Genomic DNA, 13,772 nt, shown 5'->3' with positions numbered 1-13,772 from the left:
AGCCTGAGCTACGATGTGGAGGCGGGGCTAGGGAGCAGAGGGCTGCTGGATCCCGGAACATGCCAGGGCCACAGGCCAGAGGCAGGGCAAGGCAGGGCCAAGTCCCACCCTGGCTTATCCAAAGGGGCAGATGATGCCCCGTGACAGGAAAAGGGAGGAAGGCACAGAAAGCTCCATTGCAGGAAGGTTGGTTAACAGTTTGATGGACAAGGCCCAGCTCCCTGGTGAACAGTGGATTGCACAATCATTTTGTCCTAGGAAACGGGAGCTAGATGCAATTTTACATTCTGCACAGAGGTCCCAACAGACTGATCAGTACAGAAGTTCATTTTGGAGGGCTGTACCTCACTGGGTGTTCTTAAGGCTTCTTGCTGGACTGGATTAGCACAGGAGGGCAAGCCTATGTATAGAAATGGTGGTGGACGGAGGTGTAAAGAGGGGGCAGCTGTACTCAGACTTCAGCAGGCGCATCAACTAATGCTCTGCCCCAGAAGCAGGATGGAGAAGTGGACTGCAGGGGTCCCCACCCTGCTGGGGGAGCTCCTGGTGAGGATCATCACACCCAAGGCACACCCCATACAGACTGGGTGGGGGACAAAAGTCAGGTGGACTCACGCCTGCACAGGAGTTCTGATCCCACCTGCTTAGTGGGGATCACCTTCTGATCTCACCCTCACTCCTGCTTAGAAACCAGGAACCGCTCAGAATTCATCTCCTTCTCTGACCACGTCTCATCGATCAAGAGGCAGTGCCTTTCGGCTGGAGTGTGGTGTGTGTGCGCGTGCACAGTCTCCAGCCGGTCGGCATCTTCTGTGCTCTTTGCAACCAAACCTGGGATTCTGATCACCCCTGGTCACAAAGATGGCAAGACCCATGCTCCAACGGTCAGAAGGGAGAAAGAGCGTAAAGCTACGAGTGCAGATTTCAGTGGTTTGGAGGAACAGCAAGAGTGCAAGTCAACAACAAGGAATTATTTTTACTACAGTAACTGTTCTCCTGAGACTTGTTCTTCCTGTGTTTAACCTTTCATTCTTGGGGCTGGAAAGAAACACACATTAAAACCCCAGCCTCATACACTGAGTAAATTCACAGCTCAACCTGGGCTCTAGAGCCGTCTTGAGACAACACAACTTTCTTCCAGTAACTGATTATTCTGATTTGTAACTGAACCAACACAGGCTCCCTTCTGATTAAATGCACATACTCCAAGAACCACATAATGAGGCATCTCTACAGTAAATACTATGTGTGGTTTCAGTGGGAAATAAATCGCATCCAGGAGCTGATTGGTAACCAGGAATTGGGGTTTACTCTGATCACAGCAGTCACTCCCATAATGAGAGGTTCTTCCTGGCCTCACTGCCCTTCATGAAAAAAAAAAAAAAAATCACGAAGACAATCTTACCACACACGAAACTCTCCGGCGACACGGAGAAGATGCTCTGGCCCTTCAGCGACTCTGGGTGCGCGCAGGTGGCTGTCACGAAGGCCTGCAGCGTCCTGCTCAGTAACCACGGCGGCAGCCACTTCAGCTGGCAGTCACATAGGAAGCTGTCACTGCTAATACGGCTGAAAGCAAAACAAAAGGGACATCTGAGGTGGGACCTCAGGAAAGGGATATTCCCTCAGTCCCCTCTGATGACCGTCTGTTGTTAACACCAGCAATCCAGAAAGGGAGATTTTTCTCCCAAGTTCCTCTCCAGTGACCTAGGGCAGGACATACCATCTACTTGGAGATTTTCATGATGTGCATCTCTGGCTCGGACGTTAGAGGGGGAACCCAAGACCTGGCCTTTCTACCAAGCTCCCAGGTGACGCGGACACCACGGCCTTAATGCCCCATGGCGTACCCCACCCCCGGAGTTCACACGTGTTCAATGCCAGGCACTCCCTGCTCTAATCTGCCCGGGAGGGGGGGGGGGGCACCAGCTCACCTCGTGCAGCCGCTGCCCATCTGACGGGGTGAGGAGCAGTCCCCTCTCTACTCCCCGCCCCCCCACTCCTGACCAGCTATTGGGGCTTCTAAACCCCATCTGAAACTGTGATCTAAATTCTGAAACAAGTTCCGAGGAGGGCTCTTTTTCTATATTGCTGTCGGGTTTTTATTTGGCAAAGGTGAAGGTTTCCTTACTTCCAAAACCTAAGCCTCGCCGGCGGTTGCCTGCCTGCGTGTTTACGTCTACGCAGGGCGATTCAGGAGGCAGCAGAAGTCGGGCCGCCCCCTGAACAGTGCTTGCTGGCTGATTACCGCTGCCCAGGGAGCATGAGAGTGCACAACTCTGGTTTTGTGAGGCTCCAACCAAAACAGAGAATATTTTCTTTTTCATTTCTCAGCAACTGAGGATAAGCTTTTTAAACAGAAATCGGAATCGCCATCTCAGCGGACATTCCTTCCCAAGGAGTCACAAGAAGACAAGTCAACCGGAGAGTCTAGCTGCCTGTTCCTGGAAGACTCGAGGCCGGAGCCGGAGCCGGAGCGGAGGAAGCCCGGGCGCCCCTGTAAGGAGCAGCCGCCTGCACGGCCACAGAGGGGGCGCACGCCTGTCCCGAGCAGGTCCACAGCATCACGTGAACCTCCTCTCCTCCCTCCGCCCCACCCCACGGTCCTCACGTGTCAACAGGCCACCAAACAGGCCGGCTTTCTGTCTTCCTCTATCCGAGCAGAGAACTGTCAAGTTAGTAAGCGACAAGGGGGAGTGCAGTGCAAGCCTGGAACCGCTGCAAGCTCAAGTCAGGGACACCTCCTCTTCCGGCCCCTCCTCCCGGCTCCCAGGTGAGCCATCTGATACTAAAATACTTTTGGAAGGTGCTTTCTCAAAGACTGAAATAATTGATCTCAGAGCCACTCTAACTGGGATGTTTGGCCACATCTGACCTTTACATCAGCATCAGCTTTTTCTTTTTAACGAGTTCTACATTTGTCCTTGCTGGGCAGGGAGCCCTGCGCTCCGAGGTGTCGCCCGAGGGCTGTTCCACCGTGGAGTGGTGCGGGGCCGGGAGGGCTCCCACAGCCAGCCCTGGGGTAGCTGCAGGCCCGGCTCCCCAAACGGGCGCCTGCCACAGGGGGGCTGGCGGGGAGACCCCACGTCCACGCCGCCCGGAGAAGGGCTCTCCCGCTGTCAGCAGCGCCGTCACAGGCTCCCCATCACACAGGCACGGGGCACGACTGCCCCCTTCTGTGTCACCAGCAGGAAGGCCTGAGTCAGTCTCGAGGAAGCCACTGGGCTGTGGCTGTGAGAGCTGAGGCACTTGTGTGGGGGACAGGGACCTATTTCATTTGAGCCCCAGGAACACAGCAAGGAAAGCAAGTCTGGCATCTATCACTGATCAGAAGCGCGTGTGGGAAGAGTTACAGCCCACACCACGTCGTGCCGGCCTGGCTTGCTTCAGGTTTCCTACCTTCTCCACAGGGAAGCCCGCCCCACACAGAGGAGACGAGGCCTCGGAAGAGAGTGGGTAGTCGGGGCGGAGAGAAAACTTTCCTAAAGAGCAAGGCAGGACCCACAAACGGGGGCTTCTGGGTGGCTCAGTTGTTAATTCAGGTGTCTGACTTTTGACTTCAGCTCAGTCATGATCTCAGGGTCACGAGACAGAGCCTGGTGTCGGGCTCTGTGCTGAGTGTGGAACCTGCTTGAGATTCTCTCTCTTTCCTCTGCCCTTCCCCCCAGCTCTCATAAGCATGTGTGCTGGTTCTCTCTCTTGAAAAAAGACAAAGGACTAACAAGATAGATGAAGAACAAGTCCAGCCACACAGTAAGGACCCCCAGACCTCCCCTACACACACACACACACACACACACACACACACACACACACACACACTCAGAGAGAGGCAGAGACACAGGGAGAGGGAGGAGCAGGCTCCATGCAGGGAGCCTGACATGGGACTCGATCCCAGGTCTCCAGAATCACACCCTGGGCCGAAGGCAGGCGCTAAACCGCTGAGCCACCCAGGGATCCCCCACACACTGCTTTAAAGACAAAGGTGAGGTTGGAAGACGGGACTGGGAACTGCCCGCAACCCCAAGGCTTTGCAGATTTCCACTACTCTTCCTTCTTGTCTGCTGCCAACAGGCACAGCTTTCCTCAACTCCCGCCTCCAGCCGTCCCATCACTGTGCTGGCTTACGGTGCATTTTCATGATTCCAGCTCAAAGTGTGTTTCTAATCATCGCTTGTGGAAATTTACCCAGAGCATGACTAAGTGCACAGTACAACCTGCCTTGATCAGATGGCGGAAGAAAATGACCAAGTGGAATTAACCATTTCTCCCATCAGAGGACTGGGCCCAGGGCCAGCCACAGCAGGGCACATGCAGCGAGCAGTGGGAAACCCAGGCAGGGGCTGAGGCTGAGCCTCCAGAACCACACTGGAGCATATTTTGGGCGGGGGGGGGGGGGGTAGTCCTAAGCACCTGGAAGGGGCCAGTTCTTCCCAACTAGGAAAGCATCTCAGGAAACCTCAATTTTCAGGGAGGCCAGAAGGAAAATCTCCATGTCCTTCCCTTTTTCTCTCAGAATACCCTCTTCCCATTTAATCAGATTACTTCCAATGTTATATTTGAAAAATTGCAAAGAAAAGTTGAAAGAAGTACACGTGAACACTCACCATCTAAGATCCTGACCCTTCTAAGAAAGAGCAGCTACTCAACAGCTACATAAATGCCATAAAGCAGGTGCCAAAAGGCGTCCCGTCCCCTCACTTATCTGGAGGAATGTCACCCAGGGCCTGCTTTCATCTTAAAGTATGGGAACTCCGCCTTCCTGCTTCCCCATTTCTCCCTGGGGCCCACCAGGAGTGGCTCGGGAATGAGGATGAGGTCAGGACACAAAGACAGCCATCCTCTGGCATCCACCCTTCTGTCAACTCTTCTAAGAGCCAAAAGCCCAATATTTCGGAAACTAATACCACAGCTAGACTTTTTTGGTTGCAGAATCAGATTAACGTATAGGAAGAAGAAAGGAAGCACGGGTGTTGCCACCTAAATACCCAGACGAGCTCCTTGGCCAGAGCCCAGGGCACAGGCAAGCTCTTCCAACCCTCGTTACCCAAGGGCCCGTGGTGAACGTCTATGGCGGAAGCACCACCACCTACGGCGGCTACCTGTAACCGTCCCACACATCCTCTCTGCCTCGCTCATCGGCCAGCACACTCATTCTAGAAGCCCTTCTCAATACAGCTGCTCCATTTTACGCAAATCTAAATGAGGAAAATTTGCCCTCGACATCGTTAAAGGAATGATTATACATTTTCTAGAAGAGAATTCATTTCATTTCACTTAGAGCCATGGTTAGTAAACTATGGCCTGCAGGCCCGGTTTTCGTGAATAAGAATTTACTGGCACACAGCCACGTCCATCCATTTGTGTATTATTTATGGCGGCTCTCTGTGACAACAGTGCAGTTGCCGTGACAGGAGCCCTGTGGCCCACAAAGCTGAAAATACTATGTGACCCTTTAGGAAAAGGTGTGCTGACCCTAACCCAGAATAAGCCTCCATGGGGCACTTTTTTTAAGGACAACCTACCCACAAATACAAACGGCCCCATCGGGCATATGAACTGAGGCATCACGGAATAAAGGCAATTCTAGCTCTGAATTCTCCGCTCAGGTTAGCCAGGGCCATGGAGTCCCAGGTACTTACAGCTCCTTGAGATTCTTCATCTTCACAAAGGCATCAGACTGGACAGATCTGATCGCATTCTCTCCAAGGTTCCTGCAAAAGAACAGTCTTTACTTATGCAGACAAACCCTGGGCCCCCTTCAAGTCAGCCATGTGTGGAGCTGAGAGGCTCAGGAACTTTCAGGGTAGTCCCGGTTTCACCTGTGTGCCAGAGATACGAGCCAGACCCCGCGTCCCAAGTCCACTCTACGTGGCTGGGACAAGCACGTAGGACAACCTCGGAGGCACGCCAGCCTGGGGCAGCATCAAAGCTGGCTTGAGACCCGCTCAGCAAGTCAGCAGGCAAAACCTTTCCGAACAGAATTCAGGTTGAACTGGACTCCCAAACAAAACAGATGAAGAATCAGGTACTAGGGGCATCTGCCCTCGATGGTGACAATATCTGCCACTCTGCGAGCTGGCTCCATCCTCTTCCTCCGGGGCGCCCGGAGGCGGCCACAGCAGGAGAAACCCTCCTGGGCAAGCCCCCCATGTGCTCGGCCCGGTGAAGCTGCTGCAGCAGGGCAGTCAGCCTGGGCCGGGCCAGATCGCCTGCACCGAGGTGAGGAGCCTGGGGTCTGTGGAGGAGCCAGGGCCATGGTGAGGCAGGGCAGGAGCGGGGAGGAGGAGGTATTTATCCAAACAGCAGCCACATTAATTAGGAGCTCACCAACTGGCCATATGTTCTGTAACTGTTCCTGGCATGGGCAACATAAAGGCCAAAGTTGAAGCTGACTTATAATGAGAAGGAAGCAGCTGGCGTTTCCAAATAGGCTGTTTCTCAGTTTACAAAGATGTGATTAAATTGCTAGCAGACTTCCCCGGCAGCCGCATTTGGCAGGCCTGTGGGTCAGGGAAGGTCTGGCGAGATACTCACAGGTGCTCCAAGCCTTCCAGCCCCGAGAAGGCTCTCTTAGCCACGGACTTGATCTTGTTTCCAAACAGAGTGCTGCCATTTCCAAACATCCAGAGACAGGGAAAACCCAAAAAAAACAAAAATGGAGGGGGAGAGACAAGGGAGGAATGGGAGAAAGAGAACACACAATTAGGGCACTGCCATCTGATAAGACTGTCCTGTGAGGGGCAGGTAGAAATCTGACCTGCACTCAGATTACGGGTCTGAAGTGTGCAGGCCTTCCCCCTTTCTGAAATAAAATACTTTTATCTTTATTCGAATTTAACAGCGATGACAGGTTGCAATTGCACACACCGTCTCACCTGAAAAGGCTCCTTGCGGTGTTCAGTGGAAACCCCCTCAACCAGCCCGGGCTGTCTCTGTGGACCACCCATGGGGCTTCATGGGAAAGAGGGGACTGATCGCCGTTCCAGGGAACAGCAGCGGAGTCGTGGAACGGAATGCAAAGGCAGGGTGACCTACCACCCATGCTGAAAACTGGGGATTAAAGGTTCCCAAAGGAGGCAAAAAGAGGGCAGGAAAATGCTCTTTGCATCCGAGACGCACCCTGGTAGCCAGGATGTGGCCACAGCGAGCTGCGCCTCTGCCTGTGGGAAGGCCCCTAGGGGGTGCAGGGCGGGCCTGCAAGAGCCTTTCGGTAGCAAGAGCCCAGATGCCCAGATGCGTTGCTGCTGCTGTTGAGCGCAGATTTTAAATGATGCCCGAGGTTCATTAAATCCCAGACAGGTCGTCAAAGGTCAACCTCCAAGGTTATCAGATACCTGTACCCCCGGACTGCCCACCCATGAGAAGGGGCCCCTACTTCCAGGCAATTCCAACCACAAGCTCCACAGGAAACTACCCAGAGTTTTCCCAGGAACCAAAACCTGGCCCCTTGCAACACACACGGAGCAAAGGAATGCTGGTTCTGCTGCTGGGCTACGTGGTCCGAAGGAAAGCCTGTTTGGGGGGGTGAGGGGCACCCTCCTCACCGGCAGACACTCTGGGGATAGCCCAGCGGGCATTCCCTCCACCTCCTGCAGGCGCACCCCAACGCCACGCCGACAGATTCGCGGGCTCTGCACCCTGACGCCCAGTGCCATCATCTAAAGGGCTCCTAGGAACGGGGGCCGCTGCGGAGCCCGAGGCCCAGCTCCGGGAGGGGTGGCAGGCGGCCCTCGAGGAGCCCCGGTGCCGTCTGGGAGCCCACCGACCACCAGAGATCTCCGCCGAGCCCAGGGCCACCTTCCAGGGCGGCCGGGCGGGAGCTGCCACACGGGCCCTGAGCTGCGGCCGACGGCTCGGGGCTCCTGGGGTCCCCCGGGCAAGCGCAGGGGGACCCTGGGACGACGGGGCTGCCCGCGGACAGGCCCGGCCGGCACCACAAGCCACAGGAGGCGCGTCCCCCGCCCTGCGCTCGGGGGCACTTGCAGGGGGGCAGCCGGGTCCCCCCATTCACTAGAGCAGGCTCCTCCCCTCAGGGCCTCCCCGGGAGCAGCCAACCAGCGGCTCTGAGCTCAGCCTTGCGCCTCCGCCTCTGGGAGGCCGGCGGGGCCTGAAGGCCGGGGACCCCTCTGACTTCTCTTGTTCTCGGACGCGGCCTGTGTGAACGTGAAAATGACCTCCTCCTAAGAGTTTCCACGCGTTCTCTCCAGCTGACGCTTTTATTCTAAAACAAATAACCCGAGCGCGCAGAAATCCGGTGGCCACACTGACGGACGTTCCCTAACCACAAAGCTAGCCCGGCACCAAACCCGAGCATCTGCGAGAGCCTGCCGACTTCCCCCTTCCTCGGATCCCCCGGGCCGGGTCACTGTGCTCCAGGTCCTAGTAAAACCTATTAACTGTTTAGGGAAATCTCCTGTAAACTAGATCCAGGAAAAAAGCTGTGCTTTATTTCCTCCGTAACGTATTAGTCACGCTGACCTCTTTTACAGTGAGGGCAGACTGTTATTTCTAATGGTAACAATAGCAATAAAACAAATTCTCAATTATGTGGGGGTTAATCATCCTGCTGGTGGATTAAAATACCCCCTTCCGTTCTCCAGGCGGACATCTGGGGTCGCGGCTCAAGCAGGCAGGCTGGGTCGGCTCCAGCCAAGAGTGGGGCTGCGGGGAGAAAGGAAGGCCGGGTCCGTGGGCTGGGGGAGGCTCGTTCTGTCCTCACGACTGTGGGCGGCTGAACCTCGCCTGCACCTGATCTGGGGCTCCCAGAGAGAGGCCCCACAAGTCAGCCATCCACCGTCTTCTGCATTCTGACTGCTCCCAAAGGCCTTTCAGGTCTTGCTAACAGCCCTACGGATGCCAGGCGGGTGCTAAGGTGGTGCTTGTACTGACCCGAGGAGCCGTGCCCTGTTGACCCCACTCCCCTACCCCTCCCTCTGCCTGTGACAGTGAATAGCCCCCTATAGGCCCTGCCATCCTCCGTGAAGACATGAGGGCAGCACCTACCAGGCCCGCGCCGCCTCACTGGCATCAGGAGGCCTCGTGGCAAGATCCAATTCTTCGTTTCTCCCATCACTCCCCTTTGCACACTCCCTGCCCCACCCCAGGGAGTGCCATGGAGAGAGCTGGAACCATGGGGCAGCCACTCGCCTGACCCTCCCATACACAAGTGACTAACCACTCCCCTCTGCTCCTACTTGTGCTCCAGAAAGCCTCCTTCCCGCCTCCCGTACCATGACCCTGTGCAGACCCCCAGGAAGTGTTCCACCAACATTATGAGTGGGGCCATGCGGTGAGGTGACAGGTGAGCGAAATCATCACAGGTCAACTGGGCAAGCTCGCCAGAGCTGGTAACCTTCTCGCCCTGCCAGGAAGCTCAGACCGAAGAACTATCCAGTCCAGCTGTATTCCGCAAGTGGAAACATGAAGGGCAGGGCTGCGTCCAGCACATCTGCACAGAGGGAAGCCTTTTATGGCCCTGCTGCTCCCTTGTTCCTTCCTTGGAAAGGACTTTAATTTCGGTCTGACCTGCACGGCAGGAAGGACCCCAGGTCCTTGAATAACTGAGTGAAGGCAGGAACATCTCCGGTCCCATCCTCAATCCCCAAACACCTTCCTGCACGTGCTTCAAGGGCAAGCCCGCACCCGGTCGGAGGGACCCAGCGCCGACCGCAGCCCCGCAGGATGAGGGAATCTGTGGCGTGACGGCCCTAGAGAGGCAGCCCTTCTCTGCTCACACTCCCGACCCCAACGCCCCACCACCTGGCCGCTCACACGGCGCAGCGCGGGGTCACGGCTGGGAGCTTCCAGGCGGTGCTTGGAGGGGACCAAAGGGAGGAGAGTCCAGCACTGGCCCCTTCCTTCCCTCGTCCATTAAGGGTTTCCTCGGCACCTTCTCACACCCCAGGGAGTGGCTTTTAACCAGAGCTGGGCCCCAGGAGCAAGGGAAGGCGTATGCTTTCCTTCTTTCCCCCTTTAACGGAGAAGATTCCACACACCGCCACAGGCAGTTGGAGCGTCACAAACGCCACCCGTGCCCGTTACACAGCTGCACCCATCGCCCAGTGGTGCCAGTCTTCTCTCACCTCTGGAGCGTCCCCCCGCCCAGCCCGGCTGGTGGAACAGGAATCCAGGTCACAGGCATCATGCCATTTTGTTTTTCCATCCAAGAGGAGGAGGATTTTTTTTTTTCTTTTGCAACATAACCACAAGACCATCCCATCTCAATAAGTGCATATATTTAATCATATTAAGCAATTCCTGTCCCCATTTCCCCCAACTGTGTGCTTCCTGCCTTTATTCTGAAACATGAACAGAACCTCCGGCCCCAAGACTCTGATGAGTGGGGCTGGGTGGGAGGAGGCTGGAGATGGCATGTTTCACCAAGGTCCCCGGGCTCTCGGGACCAGGTCAGCGTGGAAGGCGCTGCCCTCAGGGAGCCCGTGTCAAACAGCACAAGGCAAGTGAGGCACACGGGCTAGGACTTGAGGTAGAACTGCTGAACCTGGTCCAGCGGGTGAAGAATGACAAAACACGGGAACACATAGCAGTGACGGGGAGAGGCAACACCAGGCTCCAGGCGCAGGCTGCACTCCACAGAACCAGAAGCCCCAGCATCCCTGGGGCCACCTGCCCTCACGTGCAAGAGCCTCTGGGAAGCCCTGCTGCAGGTCCCACTGGGGGGACAGACCCCACAGAGGTCCCAGTGGCGCTACTCCCCCCATGCCCTCTCCCACACCTGTCACTGAGGGCCCAGCCAGGCAGGCCCAGGGCAGTGAGGCCCGTGTCCTCGGCTCTCGTGGCACCACCTCTGTGCCGTCCTGGCTCTTCCCAGGCTTGCTAGGTCAAGGGGCCAGGAGGCGGGGAGGAGGGGGCACTTTTTTAGGGGAAGGAAAAGGAAGGCAGATCTTTGGTCACTCTGTCAGATGCTCACACTCTGCTAGGCTCACTGTCCCCGAGCAGGCTGGGGGTGATGCAGTGGGGACTGCCTCTGCCATCTGCCCGGACCCTCCCTCCGACTTGGTAGTCAGTGGTCACAGCCACTCCTGTTCCCACTCCTGGAGGCTCCTTGGGGGCTGGTGACGCACGGAGGGAAAGCAGGAGGGACGAGGGAGAGCAGCGCGAGCTCTGGAGCTGGACCGGCCGGCGCCGACCCTCCCCGCCGTGCGGTCTGTGGCAACATCCTTTCACCTGCCTTTCCTCGGCCACGACGTGGGCGCACGATAGAGCGCGCTCGTGAGGTCGTCAGATACGACACACGTACACACACGCCCTGCGGAATGAGTGACAAATTCTAGGGGCTTAAATACAGAAACCTTGACTAAACTGTGGTGCTGTCATATTAGCCCATGGTAACGGCTGTTCCTCTTTAACGTTACGACTGACAACAAAAGTATGGACCAGACGTTCCAAACCACTAACGGTACCTGGCTTTAGAATTTCACACACTTTCTAGCAGTTGGAAGAGGGCAAGATTTCCTTGTGCAAAGCAAGACAAAAAATATTTAGTTGTTTTCACGTCAGTCACAAGTTCAGCAAGAGAGGAAACCCAACAGGCCTCGGAACACCAGGTCTCAGCCGCAGGGAAACCAGCGCCCGGGGCAGTGGGAGACGGCGGGCCAGGGAGAGGCCGGGACGCCTCGGCGCTCTTGTTCAGACTTTTCTTCCCAGACAAAAGATCAGTGCGAGCGGCCCTGCTCCAGCTGGGCCCAGGACACAGGAGGCAGGGAGAGCCTCAGAACCGTGGTGCACCAGCTCCGCAGAAGCCACGGCGGTGCCGAGATACTCACAGCTTGCTCAGACTGTCGAGCCCCGTAAAAGCGCCGCTGGTGTCCTCTATTGTGCCCGAAATCTCGTTATGGTCCAGATCCCTGGGGAGGAGACAGAAAGGCGGCTCACCATCCAGCCCGAGTTCTCCACTCTCTTTAACATCAAGTGGGAAAACAGACGGACGCCCAGTGTGCATCCTGGAAGCCCCAAACCGGTGTGTATTCTAGATGCCCAGCTGTAACGTACGGTCAACCCAAGAGCAAGCGCTGAGCTTCGAGAAGCCTGTTCCACACACCCCGTCGAGAGGCTGGCCGCCTCAGCCTTCCCACAAAGCTGCCATGTGCCTCAAGCACGCAGCTCCCCAGCTCTGTGGCTGCTCCCCACGTGCGGAGGGTCAGGCCCCGGGGCGGGAAAAGGGTGCAGACAGCACATGGGGAAACCACCTCCGCCCCTCCGCCCGCCCCACAGCAGGCATCTGCCCACGGGCACTGAGACTGAGCCAGAAAGGCTCTTTAAGGTTCCTGTCTGCCCTCACACCAACCAGAGTCCCTCTCCCAGACTTGACTAAGAGGCCACCGAAGGCACACGGAGGAAGGAGATGGCGGAGACAGAGGCCCCGGCACAGGGTCCTCCCCGGGGCCACTCGGTGCTGGCAAGTGGGTTTGGAGGCCAGAGTCGCCCCTCCTCGCGGGGCCTGCACAGCCGCTGACTCGGAGCCAGGGACGACATCTGGGCGCTGAGTCAGACTTGTGACCCACTTGCCAGGGCTGGCGGACTTCTCAGCCCAGTCTCCTCCAACAATGCAGATCACAAGGCGGATGACTCAGCTTCCTCCCCCAGCTCGCGGGGCAGATCACAGCGGCAGGCGAGGCCCCCACCTGGTGACCAGGCCCCCACCCTGCCCCACCAGAGGTTGCCCCAATGTCCCCCATGGTTCTCTGGTGCCTACGCCTTCCTCTCCTGCACTCTTGCCCACGACACAGGCAAGGAACAAAAAGGGATGCTGCTCCGGGCCCCCAAGAGGCCTTCCAGAGCAATCAGCACTGCCAGGAGGGAGGGGAGCTCCACTGGAGAAGTGCAGTGCTCGCTCTGACCTTTATCTTAGAGCAGAAAGCTCGAAGCGCCGAGATTCTGCTGCTGGAAGGGATCCCTCCTTTCAACGGGTTTCTCCCTATTATCTTCAAAATGAAAGCCTGGGACCCACGGCTGCCGCTCTGTGGGCCTGTCTCCCTGCTCCTCGCTCTGGCTGCCAAAGCTTTTCTCTTCTTTCTGGCTCAATCTGAATGTTGCTGGCCTTGTTATTCGGGCCTCGCAAACGCTCAAAGGCTGGCTGACCTCGGCTTTAATAGCCTGGCATCCGGGCTCTTTCACACTCCTGACAATGGCCCAGCACTGAAGCCTGCTCTGGCCTCTGTGCCAGGTGCAAGTGCACAGCCTTCCTGTCACACTGGAGCAGGCCCTCTGTGCAGCGGGGCATGTCAGGCAGGAGGCTTCGTATCCCACTCTGTCTGGTGGAAATCACCCACCCTTCTCTGGGGGCTTCATGCCCATGGCTGCCTGGAAGTTCTCTGGAGCCAAAAAAAGAAAAATTGTAGCTCCCAGAAAAGCATCCTGAAGCAACTTCTGGCAACCCCACGTCATAAGGAACTGAAAAGAAAAGGACGTTATGGCCTCTCTGTTAAATAACCCTACTGAAGCTCAAGGACAGAAATAGGATTTCCCATTACATCCCTTGAAATGGGGCCTCCTGGACACAGAGCGTGCCGAAGGTGCAGGGGGAAGATTCAAGATGAGACAGCCTGAGCGCTGGCTGTGGTTCCGGGGGGATGCTCCCAACCGTGGGACCCTAGCATCCCGCCAAGGGCACGGCAGGAATTACTGCTCTGCGAATGGCAGGTTTCAGAGCCACTGTCACCCTCTGGGCACCACCCATTGAGAGAGGCATTTTTCTGCTCAACTGGTTCTTTTTTCAGTTGAAGCTCTGAAAAAAGTGTGATGCTCTG

General features: G+C 56.6%; 1 protein-coding gene across 2 annotated transcripts in view; it reads right to left on the bottom strand.

The window, feature by feature from the left end:
- Nucleotides 1-13,772, bottom strand: part of LRIG1 (leucine rich repeats and immunoglobulin like domains 1) — a 110,843-nt gene that overhangs the window by 12,892 nt on the left and 84,179 nt on the right. For both annotated transcript variants that reach the window (XM_072785461.1, XM_072785462.1), the window contains exons 9-12: nucleotides 11,790-11,870; nucleotides 6,538-6,609; nucleotides 5,643-5,714; nucleotides 1,406-1,569 (exon numbers count right to left, since the gene is read on the bottom strand). In XM_072785461.1, the coding sequence (XP_072641562.1) occupies nucleotides 1,406-1,569; nucleotides 5,643-5,714; nucleotides 6,538-6,609; nucleotides 11,790-11,870 (389 nt within the window). The remainder of the gene's footprint in view (nucleotides 1-1,405; nucleotides 1,570-5,642; nucleotides 5,715-6,537; nucleotides 6,610-11,789; nucleotides 11,871-13,772) is intronic.

This window comes from Canis lupus, chromosome 19, assembly GCF_048164855.1.
Source record: "Canis lupus baileyi chromosome 19, mCanLup2.hap1, whole genome shotgun sequence".
NCBI lineage: Eukaryota > Metazoa > Chordata > Mammalia > Carnivora > Canidae > Canis > Canis lupus.
This window is presented reverse-complemented; position numbering and strand designations above follow the sequence as displayed.